Source organism: Ostrinia nubilalis, chromosome 8 (assembly GCF_963855985.1).
Source record: "Ostrinia nubilalis chromosome 8, ilOstNubi1.1, whole genome shotgun sequence".
Taxonomy (NCBI): domain Eukaryota; kingdom Metazoa; phylum Arthropoda; class Insecta; order Lepidoptera; family Crambidae; genus Ostrinia; species Ostrinia nubilalis.
In genome coordinates this window covers 11,688,066-11,710,615 of record NC_087095.1, presented here as the reverse complement: position 1 = coordinate 11,710,615, position 22,550 = coordinate 11,688,066, and the positions used below count along the sequence as shown (strand labels likewise).

At 36.8% G+C, this 22,550-nt stretch overlaps 1 protein-coding gene across 5 annotated transcripts; it reads right to left on the bottom strand.

Moving 5' to 3' along the window:
- Window positions 1-53: 53 nt before the first annotated feature.
- On the bottom strand, window positions 54-21,570 carry LOC135073942 (probable E3 ubiquitin-protein ligase HERC4). 5 transcript variants are annotated; one of them, XM_063968200.1, is made up of 21 exons: window positions 21,219-21,570; window positions 20,723-20,894; window positions 20,127-20,369; window positions 19,600-19,756; window positions 19,164-19,272; window positions 18,368-18,499; window positions 14,942-15,124; window positions 14,192-14,233; window positions 13,583-13,651; window positions 12,689-12,877; window positions 11,515-11,694; window positions 10,627-10,761; window positions 10,080-10,241; window positions 9,664-9,840; window positions 7,038-7,307; window positions 6,541-6,718; window positions 5,492-5,670; window positions 4,800-4,991; window positions 3,434-3,576; window positions 2,460-2,568; window positions 54-2,241 (listed from the first exon to the last, which is right to left on the bottom strand). In XM_063968200.1, exons 1-21 carry the CDS (start codon window positions 21,282-21,284, stop codon window positions 2,089-2,091), a joined length of 3,240 nt encoding a protein of 1,079 aa, XP_063824270.1. In that variant the 5' UTR covers window positions 21,285-21,570; the 3' UTR covers window positions 54-2,088. The 5 variants fall into 5 exon arrangements, with proteins under 5 accessions (XP_063824270.1, XP_063824271.1, XP_063824272.1 ...); XM_063968201.1 differs by having other exon boundaries at window positions 14,210-14,233; XM_063968202.1 differs by lacking the exon at window positions 14,192-14,233 and having other exon boundaries at window positions 21,219-21,569.
- Window positions 21,571-22,550: the final 980 nt, after the last annotated feature.

The window sequence follows — 22,550 nt, the reverse complement described above, 5'->3', positions numbered from 1 at the left end:
CCTAACTAATATAAGCTAAATTACCCTGCTGAGTTATAAAATGAAACTCTTGATGCATACGAAAATATTATATTATCATACAATACATACATAGTGTACAAACCACGCTGTAACAGCTACATCAGAGTGCACTCCAAAATGCTTCCAAACAATAACAATCTAGCCAAGCTACGTATGTCCTATGTACAGTCTGTACAGTTTGTAACAAAACCAACTATTACGAAGCATTCATATTGTCAGCAACGCCTCAATACATACCCTTAATATCACAGCGGTAACCAAGTTATTTACAAACGTATGGCTACAACCATTGTCCCAAACAACGTTTAAATAAATACTTATATTCGTTTGTACACTAAGCTTTTGCGACAAGTCGGTAACAATGTATAATTTTACTAAAATACAATCAGTACAAAACAAGTCACAGTCTTACTAATAACAGCAAAATTAAAAGTGACATCGGTGCAACATTATAGATCGGTACTGATACAAGCACTCGTGTATTAATATAATTTAATTACTGAATAAATGGACTGTTCATGTTCATGAATATGTTCACACTTATAGTTAAGCCGTTATTAGTAAGTTATTCTAAAGTATACACAGTCAGTGTGCCGACAACAATAGGCCTTAATAACATACTTAAAAAATATAGCTTTGTTCATTTAACACATTTGTTCCGTAAAATAATGGCCACGATAATAAATTCTCACATTCTGCTATTCGAACCAAAATATCGGCACACTTAAAGCAGATAAAATGCACTTTCATGTCTTCATAAAACAATACAGCTGATAAATATACCATAACAAAGAATGATGCTCGATTATTATTTATACGTAGATTATATAAATCAATATAAATATCAATATGTTAAGAAAGGCACCAAATTATTATCGTATCCAGATTGTATAATAAAACGTTACAAATAGGAAACAACGGATTTTAACAATTGACTTCGAAATAATCTCAATTTAAACAATGAATTTTAATTACAATCACGACACATCATTCATATTATTATAAAAGACAAAATATTGATGAAATTATTTATAATTCATTATTTACTCATTGATCTAAACAAAACGCTCAAGCGCTCTTTCAAGTATAACATTAATTAAAAAGTCAAGTTGGTACAGTTTGTGACCGCATTCTAATTTAAGCGAGAAATATAAAAATAAGCAACAAACAAATTAAAAATCAGCATCACACAGTGTGCCCAATGTTGGGCAAAAATTCTAAACGTCAAAGTGACGTGCTCAACAATTAACCTAATAAACTGTTTGATTCGTTACATTGTCTTTTTCGTATCTAAAAATAAAATATATTTAAAGTCCTGTACTCCACTAAATGCAGACTTATGGATTTACAACTGTCACACTCATCACAGCACAAACGATTTCTGATCAGCAAAGGCAATTTGTGTAGTGTCTACCTACATTTTACTAGCTATTACAATATTACACAATTGGCCGATTCTATCAAGATTCAGAAATGATTGGATACAGAGAATCAGCCCTTTTTATTAGATCTCAGTCGAAATTTTTGACGAAATGCAAAAAGTTTTACAATATTTTAACAATAGTGTTTTAGTAACATGTAGTTATTTAACCACAATATGGCAATGTCGTATGGAAGACAAATTTACTATTGAGAAGATCGGTGGATCATAATGAAACTGATTCTGAAATATTAATGTAAAATGGGACTGACAATACAATTTAATGCTATTTACTAAAACCTTTATCTGGTAACTAAAAAGGAATCGAGTTTGTTTTTACTTATGTGTCTTATTATGGCTTTGACTAGGATCGTTTAATCAGTTTGGATATTCATGGTTAAAAACATAAATTGAAATAAAAACTTATACGGTGTGTCATATCAATAAAATAAAATCAAAATATACGTGGTTATAATAAAAATTATAATGTAAAATTCCTTTTCTTCTTCAAATACTTGAATAAGCAGTCCTAAGTTGATAAAAGCCGTAACTATTAATTTCGACACGTGATTTAATAAGGTTAGTGCGGGTCGAAGTGGCGTGACAACGGGACCACTAATGAGCAAATTAAAACTCTATTACCTTGATCAGACGAGCGAGAATCCCTGTGTCTGCTGGATGGCTTGCAAGAGGTAGTATTTGAGACGCTCTTTGGTTTTGTACCTGGGCAAGTCTAGCAGGTTGAAACATGTGTGGGCTACTGGGAAGTATCTGTCGTCGGCCACGGGTTGGATTCTTATCTAAAAAGACATAATATTTTATAATAATAGGCATTTTGATAACGAAGTAAAGTGACTAAAGGACAAATATGCGAACATCGGACCTCCCTAACCCATTTGGCAAGCGTGAGAAGTGTGGATCAAATCCTCCATTGCTTGCTCATGCAGTGGAGACTAAATCACCGAATAATGATAATGATTTAGTAGATTAATACGTTTCTACTATTGATGTTACCAACCTTGATATCCCTCATGCCTTGTATAGGAACTCTGTCACTCCCAGTGAGGAACAAAAGGAACTTTTTCTTATCCTCGATCGCTAGCTCATGGAATACTTCCCAGAACCATCTGAAATTAAAGAAGAATATCGCCGTATTAGGCTAGATACTTATTTTTGATATGATATATGTACTAAATAAGCTTCTAGAGCTTAACTCAGACATTACCTGAGGTATGGGAGAAGCACGGGAGGGTGATTTCGTGACGGTAAAACGTCAGTGAGACTTCAGCTTCAGATTTGTATGCATCATAATATGTCAATGTCACCCCTCCCGTACCGCTCCCACACTTCAGGCATTGACTAAGTTAGGTACGCGCTAGACCAGTGGTTCTTAACCTTTAAGTCACGAGGGACCATTTTACCAAATTTCTATCTTGTCAGGGACCAGTTTTTTTTTTTCAAAATCCTATGAAAGGGGAGGTCGATTTCTCGCCCACTGTGCGCCGTTTGCGTTGTGTTAACTCGACTTAAGACGTCACGTCACTTGTTTATTACGATGTCTTCGTGGACCACTTGGAATGCCTCCAGGGACCACCAGTGGTCCGCGGACCACCGGTTAAGAATCACTGCGCTAGACCGATGGTGTCATTACGTTTATTTATTTTCCATGGGTATACGGTAAGTTTTTGCACAAAAGCTTTATTGCCCCTTGAAGATTGGATAGTTTTGAGGTTTGTGTCATTATGTGGGTTAAAAGCTTATGCTTTTATAATAAACTAGCTTTTGCCCGCGGTCTCACCCGTGTGAAATTTCGTTTGACACAGACCGTCATAAATTATATAGCCTATATGTTATTCCCGGTTATAAACAATAATACTGTAAAGTTACATTAAAATCCGTTCTGTATTTTTTGTGTGAAAGAATAACAAACATCCAGACATTCAAACTTTCGCATTTATAATAATTATTAGTAGGATAGTTCATTATATTCACCTGACTTGTTGATCGTTAGCTGAATATCCATTCTTGTACTCGCAGTTGCTCTCAAACATGTCCCAGTCGTACTCCTCGTTGCCGATCACCACCGACATGAGCTCGTGAGATCTGAACAACTTTATTATTCTTCCGCCACAGACCTGCAATGTAACGTATATTAGGTACACTTATATTTTCGGTCAGAATATAATCTTATAATCTTCATTTGAAATACACTCGACATCAAATAAATCGCACCTCCCGCGACAAGCACTTTCAAACGTATGCATCCCCACTTCCCACCAATATTGGCACCATTTGAAAGCCTACTTCTAAGCTTCATTTCATTAAAGGAGAGGTTTTTACCCTAAAAATGTGGCTCTAGAAGAATCCAGAGTCACTTCTTCAAAAAATAGGTAGTTACGCTTGAGCCAACTTTTATGGCTATAAAACTGTTAAGTTGGGATTAATCGCGAAAAATTGGTCTAATTGATCCCAGAGGTGAGCCCAAAGTGAGGTCTTTTTTCAAGTCACATTTATGGTATATGTTAATCATTTATTAAGAAATTAAATGTGTTTTTCTTTAAGGATATTTATTGGGCTTTCAAATAACACCAATATTGTAGGGGCACCATGATTGTGTCAGAAAAAAATCTTTAAAGTTCGCGTCGCGGAAGGTGCGGTTTATTTGATGTTGAGTATAGTAAGTTTTCTAATTTCATCATCATCATTTCAGCCACAGGACGTATACAGCTGAACAATGGCCTCCTCCAATGACTTCCACATCATACGATTGGTAGCGGCCTGCATCCAGCGCCTCCCTGCTACCTTTACCAGGTCGTCGGTCCACCTTATGGGTGGACGTCCCACGCTGCGTCTTCCAGCATTGCTTAATTCAATGGTTGTCAAATTCGATTTTATGCATCTTTGAAAGCAATGGATTAGCAGTCAGTGAGGGCTATCGTTTTTATACTTAAAAGTTGGCACCACTGTCGAGTGACAGTACCTTATTCTACAGTGGCGCCATCCTGATGAGTGCAAATCTGATAGTTCTCCTCCCACTTCAGAGTTCACCAGCTGGCGCTACTTCTTATAAACAGCAAGTGATAGGATCTTTACATTGCAGTGGCGCTAACTGGGGACCGCTATTAGTAGTCCGCGGTAGTCCTCATTGAGTTCGCAATCTGATGACGTCATAGTCCTCACTCTCCAATGCCATACAAAATATACGGGAATCAATTTGACAGCTCATAAAAGATATTTCAATTGACTAACTGACATCCTAGACTGGATCCCACTTAACATCAGGTGCGATTGTGGTCAAATAACTGCCGTGTTATGCATAAAAAAACTAGAACACTACCATATAAAACTATTATAATACCTTCTGGAACCCTTGATTGAAAGCCTTGAACTGTGTCTCGACGGACTTGTTGAGCAAAAAGTCGACGTATAAGTCGACGTATTCCTGTTTATTCTCGTGCGTGACCGGCACGTTCTCGCCGTCTTCCTTCAACGCGTGCACTTGTATTTGGTCGAAGACCTCTGTGTTGACGGCAAAGCAGAGGCTGAATACCTGGAAATATTCAACTTTAAACAAATTTGAAAACAGGACTAGACTCGTATAAAAATAAAACGGCTTGGTAAAGTAGCGTGGATATCATAAGCTGAAATTCCTGAACTAGATGATCACGTGTGTTAGTTGACGCCTCACTCCATAGATCTAGGATATTTTAATTTTACAGCACTTTGAGACGAGCTATTTTAACTGGAGGAAAACTTAATATGCAAAGGCGATAGATAGCAACACGTTGGTTCGTAGTAAAAGTAATTGTATTTTCATCAGCTCTCTTTGTATAAAAACCTTATACTAAAACCTTTCATTGTGCGAAAACTATGCAGCATAATAAAATTTATGATCTAAGTCAAAATACAACACTTCATAATCTTTCAACATTTTATGATAATTATAATTTAGAATGATAGATGAGAGATCTTTGATGCTCCTTGGCGAAGTCTTATTCTAACAACAGTACAAATTATTTGAAATTATATAAAAATAGCAGTAACACTTACATCTTCCACATCCTCATCTGGGTATTCCAATAAGCTTTTCAAGCTGTTAGCAAGCGTCGGGTACAGATCAGAGAGGTCGTCCAACATGATAGACTCGCCCAGCAACTTCTTGTATAGGACCAACGGGAAGGGAACATAGATGATTATCGAATTGTATATCGCTAAACCGTATATAGCACCTAGAAAATGAAAAGGCTGGTTTAGAGATAGGATTAAATTTAACTAAATTTAATACAGGAACACATTTTACAAAACTACACTTCAATCACACAAAAATCATATTTTCATTGTCTAAAGGCTGATTTTACCATCGTTGGATAACTTTTAACTGAAGAATAAGTTTGGCACATTGACAAATTCAGTATGGGAAATATGTCAAATAGTTTATTCTTCAGTTAAAAGTTATCCGAAGATGGTAAAATCAGCCTTAATTCGCATAGCAATTTTATGTTCATCAACTTTGGGTGAAATGAAGTGAGAAGAGAAAGTTTAATAATTTGATTAAAATTTTACAGCAAAAAAGTGTACAGTCGACAGCACATCGTACTACACGTTTTGTTGTACAGTCACGGAATGAAAAGGTTCGTCAGTTTTTAAATTGATTCCTTCAACGAATCGCGAGCACATATTACCTTTTGAAACTATGTTACAGAATAATCTCGAGTTAGAGAAAATAATCTTTAACTGTTCGTCAGTAAAGTTCAAAATTATTCCGATCTAAGTTATTTGACGATTGATCTTGTCAAGATTATTATGATTGATAAACTAAAACCTTCTTGTTGGTTCAACCTGCCATTATTATTTCTATTAAATAAAAAAAAACTACATTTTGTAACATTGCATGGGATAGAAAATTAAACAAGCAAAACCTTATGCGTTAGCAAACGTCATATTTATTTAAATGTTAGCAGCACTGTTTCTTGCACTGTTATGTTGGCAGGTTTGACTCTTACAGTACCTAGTGCAAGCGAAAACCGACACTAAGGTGACGAACATTTTCATTCCGCGACTGTACAATATAAGAACTACATAAGAGAAGTCACACTCACCAATCAAATAATACATGATATCTTCTTCAAATGGGTTGTTCGAGAACCAGATCATGTTGGTTTCCTCCGACTGTTTGAACATGCCGTACACTGGATCGAATATTTCCTTCAATAATAATATGAAGAACTCTTTTCTGACACCACCGGCGTCTTCTGCCTCTTCGCCTACGAATTCTACCTGAAAATAATATTAGTTTTAAAATACAAGTGACGAGAGCAGTGTCCACTTAATTACTAAGATTTTATTTTAATTTTAAATCTAGTTATGTACACATCAGTGAGAATTCAAAATATCAAGGCAAATAGACGCGGGAGCATTCGAAAGCAGAACTTCGAGAGGTTTGAGTGACATAAAAGCGTCATAGCTTCATCATACGCCATAAAATTAAAAATCTTGAAATGCACCAGTAGTTCAATTCCATTTGCAAAAACAAACCTCGCAATTCTTCATCACCATGTCCAAAGTCTAAATGAAATGTAACAAAAAATCAACTTACTTTTAGCGGTTTCTTCAACTGCGACGTATCGTGGTTGCTGATTTGCAACATCGTATCCCTCACTATGTGATTTCTTGACACAGTCAGGTTCAAAAACTGGTCTCCTTGATGGTAATCATAAGTAGGGTCGGTGAACAACCGCGTGAATATCTGTGTAGCAGCCCTGCTTATGGCCACTTGCATTTGCAACTGCTGGTCTATTTTCAACAGCAAGGACTTGCATTGGACGTCGAAGAGGAAGGGATAGTTGCACATATGCGGCTGCGTTGACTGGGGAGAAAGGTCTTGATTTAATCGTCATGATAAATATAACACATATCAATCACACCACAATCTAATTCCATCACTACACCACCATTTCCCATTACATACTAAACAGTCAACTTTAGCTCTAGCTAGTAAGTTCTAACTAATTTCTGTAAGTTATTCAATAGATATACAGGGTGTTTGGTAAATGGGTATATGAGCCGACACTAGCCCATGTTAACATGGGCATATAAATGGTATGGTGAAGTCAAAAAATTGATATCTTCATTTTAATTCTTTTAATTTTTATACAAATCGGAATTTATAAAATTTATTTTGTATGAAAATTTAAAAAAATAAAATGATGATATCAAATTTCTGACTTCACTATACCATTTATATGCCCATGTTAACAAGGGCTAGTGTCGGCTCATATACCCATTTACCAAACACCCTGTAGTTCGCGCAGCGAGAGTTGAGGCGATCAACACAAGCAAGATTTGTATCTGTATACGCTCGCCGCGCAGTCACTTTGCGTAGTCTGACTGACAAATACTTTGTGTCTCGCTTGCACACATTAGCAACAAGAGCGAGGCAGCTAGTATATTAGATATTTGAACTTTTATGTGTGATGTATTGTGCGAATTTTGTGTATTCAAATATTCCATCAGTTGAGTACCGTGTTCGCCTCAACTTTCGCTGCGCGACCTACAACTACACTTGCGAGCAAAAGTATGGAATCACTTACATGAAGTTGTTTCCACGCGATCTTGTGTACTAACCAATTTGTTAGTAACAAAAAAAGTAGCACCATTTTAAAGATTAAACTTTTAACTTTAAATTGATACCAAATTCATTTAAATCACACCAGTATTTAAAAAGATATCCCGGCTGATGTGAAAAAGTAAGGAAAAAGGCATGTATCAACTGTTTGATACGTCGCGAGTTGCGGCCTATTTACCCCCCATAAAAGCAAGTGTTTTAGGATTTTTGCTTTCACACGTTGATCCATACACATCTCCGCTTCTTTTGACACTTTATCTGAGATTCTACACCTTCAGAAGCAGCATAAATCGTTGCACTATTGCAAGAAGGGCTCAGCCAGCGGGCTGTCGCACGTCAGCTCCACATAAGCCAGTCCTGGGTTTCCAAAGTTTTAAGACGCTTTCGGGATACCGGGGGCTTTATCCCGAGACCAAGTTCTGAACATTGCCGGTGCACATCGCAGAGGGAAAACCGTTTTTTCATGTCAACTTCTCTACGAAATCGTCATTTGACTGGTATCAACGTCCAGCAAGAGCTCAGAAATGTTCGTAGGATAGCTGTTAGCAAGTGGACAGTTCGTCTAAGATATAAACAATAGAATTTGACTCCAAAAAGGCCTGCCACAGGCTTGAAACTGACGGCAGGTCACCGATAAGCACGCTTTCAATTTGCTCCTACACATCTCGATGGGAAGTCGAGCAAGCCACCCCCATAAGCCAATGTTTTAGCGAACCAGCACTGCACAAATCTCTCCCCAGGCCATCTATAGACCCGACCTCTTCAACTGCTGCACTGCAAAAACAGTCTGCATTCATCGGAGAACAAAACTCGCCTCCATTACTCGCCTTCCGAGTGCGAGCTAATTGAAAGCGTGCTTGTCGGTGACCTGCCGTCAGTTTCCAGCATGTGGCAGGCCTATTTGGAGTCAAATTTTATTGCTCATATCTTAGACGAACTGTCCACTCGCTAACAGCTATCCTACGAACATTTCTGAGCTCTTGCTGGACGTCGATACCAGTCAAATGACGATTTCATAGAGAGGTTGACATGAAAAAACGGTCATCCCTCTGCGATGTGCACCGGTGCTGTTGAGAACTTGGTCTCGGGATAAAGCCACCAGTCTCCCAAAAGCGTCTTAAAACTTTCGAAACCCAGGACTGGCTTATGTGGAGCTGACGTGCGACAGCCCGCTGGCTGAGCCCTTCTTGCAACAGTGCAACGATTTGTGCTGCATCTGTAGGTGTAGAATCCCAGGTAAAGTGTCAAAAGAAGCCGAGATGTGTATGGATCAACGTGTGAACGCAAAAATCCGAAAACACGTGCTTTTATAGGGGGTAAATAGGCCGCAACTCGCGACGTATCAAACAGTTGGTACATGTCTTTTTTCTTACTTCTTCACATCAGCCGGGATATCTTTTTAAATACCGATGTGATTTAAATGAATTTGGTATCAATTTAAAGTTAAAAGTTTAATCTTTAAAATGGTGCTACTTTTTTTGTTACTAACAAATTCGTTAGTACACAAGATCGCGTGGAAACAACTTCATGTAAGTGATTCCATACTTTTGCTCGCGAGTGTAGATTCATATAACATAATCTGACATTAACTACTTACACTATGGTCGGATAGCCAGTTGATGTAGTCTGTCGCTATGTCCACATAGCTGCATAGCTCGTCGATGTAAAAACACTCTGCTGGTATCTTAGGCTTCTTGGGATTCATAAAGTTTGTTTTGTTTAGTGATGACAGCGTGTTTAGAATTTGGACTATGCTGTGTGTGAAATATATTTTCTGAAAATAAAGTGCTTATTTGAAAATAATGTCGCTTAACCACCAAAACTATTGTTTGTAACTAAGCGGCATAATATGGCATCGCTCTAGTGAGATCTTGGAACCAAGGCTTTTTTCTTCCAGCTTCCTAACGTAAGTCCGATTCAAATAATTACACCAATGAGCCTCGTCATACATCTTTGGTTGGTGGAATTACAACATGACTACAAAACAAATTATACCAAAATCGCTATAGTTACCTTATTGGCTCGGACCACTGGCTGCATCAACTCATAAACAATAACACTCTTGAATATATCAACCAGCATTTCGAAGTATTCCGCAGATTGGGACTCCCACCACATGTTGACTATCCTTTGGGGGTGCACGGATAGGTTGTTATATGCTTCTGCGAATGGTCCCTGAAATAACACAGTAAAAAAAAATCACACACAAATCGGAAAATAAGTCTAATATTTAGTCAAAATGTCAAGAAAGATATCTGTTTCCTTCATTGGCTGTATTCATCTCTGTCTCACATCTGGTAATAATAGCATGAGTGAAAGAGCTAAATCCCGGTCCGTGAGCACGTAGAATTTAGTCCAATGACCCCTAGCTACCCATCCTTATCGCTCGCGCGTAATTATATTGCTGTCGCAACTGTGCGACTGGCACCCGCAGTAAGTGTGCGAGCGCGATAGCAACATAATTACGCGCGAGCGATAAGGATGGGTAGCTAGGGGTCATTGGACAAAATTCTAAGTGCTCACGGACCAGACTATAGATACAGTCAATTTGAGTTTTTACCTGTAGTTCTGGATGTCGCCGAGGGTTCCGCATTTCGTGGTACAAAGGCAGCGTGAGGAATAACCTTAACGCCTCCGCATCAGGCGGGGAAGCCTTCATTTTCTTTATTACGTCCTCGGCTAGGTGATTGAAGATCTGATTTTAAAAAAAGAGTAAAAAGCTTCGTATACTAATTCTATAACACACAAAATAATACATTTTTAGAAACCCAATTGAGCAGAAGGGGCATGTATCAGATTGCTTTTTTAAAATAATACTAGCTTACCGCCCGCGGCTTCGCCCGCGCGGAATTTCGTTTGTTAAATTTTCCTGAATTTTATTTGCTATAAACCTCACGGAGCCCGAGACCTTTCCAACGAATGCAAAGCCGTGGAAATCGGTTCGTGCGTTTTGGAGTTATAGCGGCAGGAAGGAAAACCCGACTTATTTTTATATAGTAGATTAGCAATTTGTAAATAAAAATGACCAATAATCCCGCTATCCCCTCGTGGTAAGCTAAATATTCTTATATTACGAGTACACCACAATGGTCGACTTTTATTTATTTATTTAAAGGATCTACAATAGGCAAGTTTCCTAAAAAAAATATTTAGTCCGTAAATTTTAATATCAAAAAATATTGAAAACGTATATTTTTAATTGTCAATCAAACAAAATATAATTACAAAGTTATGGTGCGTTGGAGTTCCCGCGCGACGTCACAAAGTGCAGCAATTTTAAGCACTCATTGACGTATCGGGCCTCTTATTTTGAACTTTGGCGCGCTTTAGTTTGAAAAAGTGAAAAATAGGTGTCTAGTATTTTTTGATAAGTTAACTGACGGACTAATTAAAAATCTTGCTTTTTTACCCCGGAAACATCCCTATTCTACATATTTTATGCACTCACCAGTTCCTTTATAGAAGTGTTTTCCAGCCTGCTGATGAGTGCGAAGGCCTCCTCCGCACTTTTAAGGTCGACGCCTGGCGTCTTAGTGTTGCATCCGAAGTGCGCGTTATGTGGCAACAGAAACGATGCGTTCACGCACGCTATTGACCCGAATACTGTCTCTAGGTAGGCTAGCAGGTCCTGTGGTAGAAAAGATATAATAAGTATTTGTGTGGTTAGTTATAAGTATGTTGTAGTACATTTGCAATTATTCAGGTGGAACGATGACCCAAAGAACATGTTCATATTATGTGACATAAAGTGAAATTAGCTTGATTTTGTGCCTTAGGCCCAGAACACACGGTGAAACGCAACTGAAACGAAACTGAGACCGATTTGAACTGGTCAAACTGGTCGCGTCATGTGTAGTCTCTCAACGGAATCTATGGCAGAAACTTAGATGCAACTCAAAAGTAACTAGAAGTTGCAGTTTCGTTGCAGTTGCGTTTCACCGTGTGTTCTGGGCCTTATTGGTATAAATACAGGCTATAGTAAGGTCAGGCTGGCAGTCGCAGTTTTTTACAGAGCGTTCAGGCCGTATGAAGCCGCTGGTTTAGAAACATGATGTCACATTTTAAAATTATGTCATAATACAAAAGCGGACACTTAAACCACCGTTAATGTGTTTGTGATTCAATATCGCTCAACAAACGTCAATGGATGTGAAAAATAAAATGAATAGAAAAATATTTTCATTCAGAAAAGTTAAAAATAAGATGCAAAGTAATTTATTATTTGAAATGCGACTTTGCATTTTGTTATCACAACAACACACAGCGATGCAGCCTTGACCTTAATATGCTGATAATAAATACATATTCGCATCACAATAAAATATCAGCGATACTTGTAAGATAACTGAAGACACAACAGATTCTTTTATTTATAAATAATGACGATTTGGTGCAATAATAATAACTCGGCTACTGCGTCGAAAAATTTGATAATTATATAGCGCTCGGGAAGCTATTGTAAACGCTGCCACATAATAATGTGCCGGGCAGTTTTAGCATGTTTTAACAAAACAATATCCGAAAGAAATAATGTTTATTATTATTTAACAATAGAATTATGTAACAATCTGAATACTTTTCCTAGAAACCTTTTTAGGGCTTGCTGATGGATACTCACTTACCTGATTCACAACATCATCATCCTTGAACACCTCGCAAGCTGTCAGTTTGGACATGCTCAGGGTCAGTATCTGTTTGGAATGGTCCGGCACTCGGTAGTCAGCTGATATCCTGTCGCAGTTCAGAACTAAGAAGCTGTGGTCACCGCCTGCGAAAACTTTTATTGGCCCGCTGAAGATGTCCGGAGAGAACTGAAAAAAAATATGAAAATGGAAGTAAATAAAGTTGTCAGTGTGTAAGAAGGTTTATATGGGTCATGCATTTAAGGACACAGCACACTTATCAACCCGGAAAGGGATCAACACCGTAGCGCCTGTCAATCGCGAGGCGAGGCGTACGTTACGGATAAGTGTGCGTTGCAGTACGGACTTTCATACAAATAATACTGACCGCCTCGAGTTGATACGGTTTCGATCCGTTTCCGGGTTGATAAGTGTGCTTCTTCCTTTATGGAAAAGGCGCTGGTAGATAAATTGTCGAGAGATTACAGTTGATTGAAAGATAGAAGTTTCAAAATAGTAAAGTAAGAATGAAGGTAATTTGAGATTTGACCACTATTTGTGCTGGGAATCGAACCCAAGAAATTATGAGTCTCAGTAATTTTTACACACAAATCTCAGTCAATAGTGAAATGTTAAATCCCCAGAAATTAAGGATTAAATTGACACAACAGAAAAAACATACATACTTTTAACTATTCGAATTAAAAACTATTAGATCAAAACGATAAAGCAATAGTGATAAAACTATAACAACAAAACATACAACAAAAATTAAGATGTATTTACAAACAACACTACGATACGTCTAACGAATTATGACCACTACTGGAGCGTTAACAAAATGAAATAGTGTCTCTTGTCATAGTAATAAGGTTGAATATAGTGTGACTCAACATTTCGTTTAGACGAGCCCGCCTCGTGGCGAAGTGCCGTGGCGATCTCGACCTTCGTTTTCTTCTTTGGCTGAGAGAGGACAAAACTGCTGTCATTACTCCGAATGACGTAAAAACTTAATCTAGAATGAAAACTGAGAGGTTTTATTAAAACTTATTAATGTATGATGCAAACAAATCATGTAGGTGATCAAATTGGAATTATTTCCAAGGCGATGTCCAATTTATTAGGATAATCAACAGACAAGGGCTCATTAATATTTGTTATTATATTAATGTAACTAAATTCTAAAATAAATTATCATTATTAACAGGGTGTTCAATCGTCATGAATGGTAAAATGAAATCCCTGTATTTTGATTACATTTACAGGACCTAATATTAAAACGACTATCTCTATCGATAGATCTAATTAAAATTATCATATTTTTTTTTAAGAAAATCTATATCTACATCTGTTATCACATCTATTTTATGATGTACATACAAACAATAAAGTAAACAAAATGTAAAAAAAAACACATGAGCATCGTGTAAGTACTACTACTGTAGTAAAAATAAACTTGCACAACTAACCAAAAAACTATATCTACTGTAAAAAGCAATTTACCAAGGCAAATGTATTCACCTTACTGTGGCCTGGATTTTCAGTCTGCATGAAAAATTTATTTATGTTAATAAAAAGATCGATTTGTATAACAATACGAAAGATAATGACGGAAAGGTTTTTAGAAAAATAGTGCTATTGAGCACTGCTTATACAGGGTGTTAGGTAAATGGGTATATGAGCCAACACTAGCCCATGTTAACATGGTCATATAAATGGTATGGTGAAGTCAGAAAATTGATATCTTCATTTTAATTATTTAAATTTTCATACAAATCGGAATTTATAAAATTTATTTTGTATGAAAATAAAAAAAAATTAAAATGATGATATCAAATTTCTGACTTCACCATACCATTTATATGACCATGTTAACATGGGCTAGTGTCGGCTCATATACCCATTTACCTAACACCCTGTATAATTCTATTTCAACATAAAGTAGGTATATTGACCATCATTATTTATTGGCCAATGCTAATTATGCTAAGCTGTTGTTGATACGATGCTAACGTTGACAGAATATGGCGAACAATAGGAGCAGAATCGACAGCACATTAAATTATTTTGTTGCATAATTGCACTTATTTATAAGTGAATAAGAGATGATGACTTGATAACCCATCCATAAAAGAATTATAGCTGATTTATTGTTAAGTGTTAACTTTCAATTGTTCATACTCACATACCAGCCGATTCTTTGCACCACCTGTAAAACTAACTACAACCACACACCGTTCAAACAGTACTAACTGGTGACTCCTCGCTCGGCGTAAAGGCTACCGGCGTTGGTACCAGCGCTAAGGCCATGTGTGGGCATCCCAGCTGTCCTCGGGCGCCGTATCCACAGGCCAAGATGCGTTCTCCGACACGGCATAGCAGATGACGTCTGCCGCATGCCACTTGGGTCACTGTACTGCCCATTAGCTCCATAACCTAGGGATAAAACTGTATTATTATTTTGGAATAATACATTGCTAGACTCAAGACCCCACCTAAGATCGCCATAAAGAAAGCTGCTGACAGTAAGACAAGAAACGCAACATAGCACGATCTCCTGCTTTATTCATCTGGCCAATGGGGCATTTCACGCGAAGCGGACAGCGAAAATCAAGTCAGGTTTTGGATTTTGTTCATATTTGGATTAAATGTACTGCTATATGACCTGAATGGATGTGCATCATTATAATTTTTTTATGAAGCTTAGTTTATTTTTTATGAGCGTTCAAAAAATTGGTAAAATTTTAGGAACAGATTTTTCAGAAGCTATTACTGCTATTATTACATTTGATTAAAAATAAACTAACTATTGGACTTTTGAGAATAAATAACTGTGTTTCTTACTATTTACTACAAATTTGAAATTTCTTTTTTGTTCACAGAAAACCGGAAGTAAAGTTTTAAAATCAAATTTTACAAAACTTCGGTATTTTAAAAAAAAATAATTTTTATTTTAAATTATACCTAGTAGTCTATAAATAACGTGTGTAAAGTTGTAGAATGGAGTCTGTATTGGTTTTTGATTTAGACGCAGTACAGTGCGAGCGCGCCGCAGTGAGCGTCATACTGGCTATCGACATTTGGCTACTGTATAAAAATTATTTGTTCGAAAATAACTGAAACGTTAATATTGTTGCATGCATACTCTTAAACAATTATAATTTTGACTCGGCGAACTTCGTACCGTCTAACAGACAATGATTGTTGGCATTGAGATGGTATTACGTCGCAGACCACCCACAACTTATTGGATAATACTCTGCCGAGTCAAAATTATAATTGTTTAAGAGTATGCATGCAACAATATTAACGTTTCAGTTATTTTCGAACAAATAATTTTTATACAGTAGCCAAATGTCGATAGCCAGTATGACGCTCACTGCGGCGCGCTCGCACTGTACTGCGTCTAAATCAAAAACCAATACAGACTCCATTCTACAACTTTACACACGTTATTTATAGACTACTAGGTATAATTTAAAATTAAAATTAAAATTTTTAAAAATACCGAAGTTTTGTAAAATTTGATTTTAAAACTTTACTTCCGGTTTTGTATGTGAACAAAAAAGAAATTTCAAATTTGTAGTAAATAGTAAGAAACACAGTTATTTATTCTCAAAAGTCCAATAGTTAGTTTATTTTTAATCAAATGTAATAATAGCAGTAATAGCTTCTGAAAAATCTGTTCCTAAAATTTTACCAATTTTTTGAACGCTCATAAAAAATAAACTAAGCTTCATAAAAAAATTATAATGATGCACATCCATTCAGGTCGTATAGCAGTACATTTAATCCAAATATGAACAAAATCCAAAACCTGACTTGATTTTCGCTGTCCGCTTCGCGTGAAATGCCCCCAATGCTAAAAATTGATGTCATTGGTTTATCAAGAAGCAAGTAGTTTTATCAGTATGTACTAATGCTAAATACACACAGATCACAGAAACTAAAGGGAGATGTGAAAAGGGGGCGGGGCCGGTGTCGCAACAATATGCCCAAAAACCGAACACATTGCTCGTGACAGCAATGTGTGTGTCAGTGTCATAATGTATACAGTTTACATTGCTTGCGTAGTACCAGGCCTGGCTCACTCCGCGCGGTACATCCGATAATTACCTACAGCGAAGCGCCCCGCCGGCGGGTATTATATCAGTCGAGTGTCACGCGCGCGCCCGTCAGGACGCTGGCGTGCGTTGTAGTAACTAATTCTATGATCGAAGTATTATTTAAAAATGGACATAAAGAGAAAGAAATATTATTGTGCGGCGTTCGGGGGTTTAAATTCGAAAAGAAATCTACCGGATTTATCTTTTTTTTCGCTTCCCAAAGATGCTGAAAGGTATGTTGACCATGTAGGTAATCAATAATTCTTAGGATAGTATAGGAACCTAACCTACCATGACTACTGCTCAGAATGCGTTCGTTCGTTTCAGCCAAAATAAATGACGTCCACTGCTGGGCAAAGGCCTCTCCCAAGGTTTTCCATAATGAATGCGTACTTACCTACATACGTACCTCATAACAAATAAGTAGATTAATTATTTTTTTACTAGACACTACTAGACAGCAACCCTAACAGCGTAAGAAGAGTTCAGAGGCACGCGATAGAAAGAGACAAAACTTGTAGGTGAATAAAATTGTAGGTACGTAGTGCTGTGCGAGCTGAATTCCACTGTATCGCGTCGTAGCAAGACTCGCATTTATTTAAATCGTCTTGCGCAGTAATCCTTCTGTACCTGTACTATTACTTATTCTGTGGTAGTACTAAAGATTATTCGAACGTTGAGTACTGATACCGCAGTGGATAATGAGCACATATTTTGATTACTTTGTGTGTGTGAATTTCTAATGCGACACTGAGTTTCGAACTAAGCGCATTAGTTGGCACCTCTCTATATCTCTATGGTATATGCTATACAGCATGGGCGACATGGCATGATTGTGTTATTACTTTTTCAAACAATCGATAGCCATCGCGCGCTAAGCCACATTTACATAATATTGTTGGCTTTCATCAGGTCCCCATAGAAAGTTCTAGGAAGATATCGTTTTGAAACTGATATTACATACATCAATTTATTTACAGTTTCATTGTAATAGAATTCAAGTACATACATTGAAATGTCTTTGTTCTCTAGGAAAGAACCATTCGCGCTAATACTGTCTAGGTCTTAAGTGACTCACAGGTTCTATTTAAATAAATGAATATAATGAGATTGTATCTCAATATTTACGAAAACATCACGTCATAAGAATTTGAATTCATTTAGAAAACTTTCCGTTCCAAACCAAAAGGTACAGACATTATGGCGATTTGTTTTCAAGGAAATTAATTTTATTGCTTCTTTATAAACATTATGTAAGTTATTAGTTTATATGATAATCAAATACATGCCTTACAACAATACAAATAAAGTATGTTCGTTCGTTCGTTTAAGCCAAATGACGTCCACTGCTGGACAAAGGCCTCCTCCAAGGTTTTCCACAATGCACGGTCCTGCGCTGCCCGCGGGCGGGGCACATAGCTCGTAGAGACGATGGCCGTTGGGGCAGAAAAGTTCTCGAGTGGCGACCACGGGCTGGAAGACGTAGCGTGGGCAGGCCTCCTACTAGGTGGAGCGACGATCTCGTAAAGGTCGCGGGAAGAGCCTGGAAAGTATGTAATAGAAACATTATTACCTTTCTAGGGAAAAGTTCATCTCGCGTAGTTCCGTGGCCAGTCTGGCCATACTCGCCGTTCCCACAAGTGAACACTCCGCCATCCAACGTTAGGAAGGCCGTGAAGTCTTCCCCGCAGGCAATGTGACATACCTATAAAGTATAGTATTGATGTAAAAATAGATTTTGAACCTGTTCTTCTTATGACAAGGCTCAAAATCAATCGCAAGTTATTGCGAGAGACAGTCTACTGACAATATGGACCAATATCATAAAATTACAAATAAGCAGTTAATGAAGACATATTAAAAACGTTTTTTAGGTAATCTAGGTAAGATAAATGGGATTTGTTTCATTGATAATTAAATAATGCGACATCCTTCCATGCATCAAAAATGATGCGCAACAAGTTGTCAATATCGTGCAACGTGTTTAAACTTTAGATCAAATAAAATAATGAGAAACCTATTATTTTCACCAACAGAAAGGCCATGAATGTCCAGTCCGGTGAATGACTTTTAAAATAGAAAGAAAAGTATTTATTTGATGCAAGTATTTAAAGCATTTACAAATAAGTAACAGCTTAAAGACTGCAACAGAGTACAAGCACCAAAGTGGCATCTGCTCAGTATAAGCCGTGACGGCAGAGATCGCATCACAGCCACTGGTATTCAGCGGTAATATAAAAAACCACCCGCAAGAATTTCATCATCCTGTAAACCACACCGAACATTGTCCACGTCACGCGCCGTCGCACGACATTGTTTAACTTGTTGCGCCCATTGTACAGGCAAATATGTGGCTTGGATTAACATACTTTTACATCTCGTAAAGACTTCAAGTGTGAAGGATAGCATCTGTTATCTTTGTGTTGCAGTCCCAATTGTCCATGTGTGTTTTTACCCCAACCAAATACAGCACCAGACCTGAAAGATAGTAAAATACAATGTTTTATTAGAATAAATAAATTGAAGAATATTATCAACACAAAACCACATGTGGTTATACTGGTTATACCTACTGCTGATAAAAACAATGTTTCATTCTAGATTTCTTTCACATTAAATGTCAAGAGATTGTAGTTTATAATGGGCTTATTATTGTTTAATATGTACATGTTAAGATTATTTTCTAGATGTACCTTTTACTTCACACTATGTTATCAAGTTTTTCATGATATAAATAAACATTTTGCAGTATTCAAAAACAACAAAATATTGTGTCAAAATATACACTAAATGAAAAATACTTACTTAGATAAGGCAAATGTGTGGTTACTGCCACAAGCTATTAAAGCTATTGGCACGCCAAGCAGCGACGTAATAGGTAGAGGCACGGATTCCTTACTGGACATGGTGCCCAGGCCACACTGGCCGTAAGAGTTGGCCCCCCAAGCGTACAGGTCACCATCTAAAAAGTTTAAACTATACTTCGGGTTTAACCCAACATCATGGCAGGACCAGTTTCATGGAAAAAAAATAAGAAAAGAAAAAGTATGAAGGTTTTAAATCAGAGTTACAAGAATTTGCCACAAAATATTTGGGTAACCGACTTTCAGAAGGGAGTAGATTCTCAATTCAGTTGGTTTTTTTTGCTGCTTTATGCTACAATGTTGTAAATTATGGTGTAACATGTTTATCAATACAAGATATGGACATCAGATATGAACAAGATGGCATTGCTAAATTTATGATAACCACAAACTAAAAAGTTTCAACTTACTCGATAGATTTGAGTAAGTTTAAACTTTTTAGTTTTTGGTTATAACTGTATAACTTACTATTTGTTAGTGCTATTGAGTGGTAGGAACCACAAGCAATTTGTAGCACATTCTTTGTAGCCAGTGGTCTCACAATAGCTGGGAGGTTATGGGAGTGTGAATCATTCTTGGGGTCAAGCCCGAGTTGCCCCATGCTGTTGCATCCCCAACTGAACGGCTGGCCCCACTCGTTCAAGGCTAGCGAGTGTTGCAAGCCACAGGCTACAGCTGATATTTTAAACTCCTTTAGCTTTTCCACTGAAGCTAAAACAAATAAAAACAGTCTTTTGTTAAGATTAAAAGTGCTTTTTTTAAGCCTATTTACAGAAATAAATGAGTTCTATGAGTTTTTATAAATAATCAATGGCCTAATCAAGAGGCTTCAATCAGTCTGGTTTTGATTGCCCTGCTTAACCAAACTAAAGTGAGCCTAAGTTGCATCACCTTACTTTAAGTATAACTATAAACATAACCAATGTGCTGTGTATGGAGTTTGACAGACTTTTGATGTTTGTTATAATATCAGATGGTGCAACCCAGCCTAAATGTTATAAACATGATTTTTAATTATAAATAACAATGCGATTGCTCATTGGCTAGCTATAAAACCTTATTACCTGGATACTTCCCTTCTCTGCTGTCCGTGTGTCGGCCCAACTGGCCAACTTCATTGCTACCGCACGAGTAGAGGTGCCCCTGATTTGTCAGGTAAAGGGAATGGAACTCCCCAGCTGCCACCAGACGAATGTGATTGCTCTCTTTCCATTTTGACAAAGTTGGTTTTATGACCTGAAACAGATGATAAACAAAAAAAATTATGAATTGTAAACTTCCTATTTAATACTAGGTATTGTACAACCAATTTACAAGTAAAATTATGACTGACGATTATGTGTTTGTAAAATGTGGGTAAATCTGTTTCTTATCATTTATTTACATACAAATACATAAAATAGAATGTCAATGGAAGCATCTTATCATTAATTCATGAAATTTTATCAATTATACTAAGGATACAGTTACCTACTTATTTGTGTAATTATCCAAATACATTCCATTGATGGAGTGCCAATTGACGTTCAAGTACAAGACCGTATTTAATTTGAAACTTACCAAATCAATAGTTTCATGGCCTTCAATACACAGTTCGTGATGAGTTGCATTACCCCAACAAAACATTTTTGTGTACTGCTTGGTCAATGACTTTTAAATTTTACAACCTAGAACTCTAACCTCTACACTAAACGATCCAGTCTATTATGAACGGAGGTAGATGAGAATTTAAATATATCTTTAAATAAACAGTCGCTACACCATCAATTTTAACAAAGACATTTTAAATTAAAATAATACAAATACATTTTGCAAAAGTCGAGAACAATCTTCCTATTAATGTTCTTTGACAGCTAATTTTGTAGTTTATTCAGAAAAACGTTCAATTTCAACAATTTACTATAAAAGCAATGCTTGAAATCAACAGAATTATCAAAATTTGTTACAACAATAGTTGAAAAGGAACACGTTTATCTGTCAGCTGGGCTGACTGACAAGTGACAAGCACTGTCAATAATAGTGATGTAACATATTGGTATTGTTTGGTATTATCAATTGATACCAAATTAGTTAACTAATCGATAACATATTTCATTTTTGTATCGAAATTTTACATCGAGTTACAAGAGATGGACTGAAATGTTTTGATACATTTAGCTTATTACCAAACTGCGTCAGAAGATGGGATGTTTTTTTAATATTATTTTTACTTAATATGTAGCAGATTTATTGGGGTTTCCAGGCGTATCTCACAAATCGGTTCGGTCATTTCTGTCAACTAACCAAACTACTGCAACAGCGCTTGATCGCTTATAAAGAATGTCGAAGTCGTACTAAAGTAAGGTGTACGGATGCAATATGGTTAAGTTCAACATAGTGAGTGTTATTTAATGCTACAATCGTGAACCTACTTATGCGTAGTACGTATACATCGATGATATTTTGTATGTAAATAATTCAAAACAAAACTCTTTTTTTCTCTTAACTCCAGAGATAGATTTCAGTGCGCTTCGGTTTTCACATTAGTATTAGTTAGGCCTGAGGAACAAAATGCACTATGGGTTGATTCTGGGCAACACTTGGTCCAGACCCTGGCACTATCCCTTAATCAGTTTTAATTTTTGCCTATGATGTAGACACACCTTTATAAGAATGCTATTCTTATACTAGTAAATAACGCCATCTATTGATATTATTTAACATTTTCTTTTCCTGTTTAGTCTATGATATTTGGTAAAACTTTTTTTATAATAAAAAAATAAATGGTTTCGTCTATGACCAGACGGACGGGACGTTGTTCGGCCATATTTGTTATTGTGCTCAATGGGGATTTATTTAGTACATTTCGTTTGATTTTCAACTCCCAGTTTGTGATGTATTTTATTTCCTTGT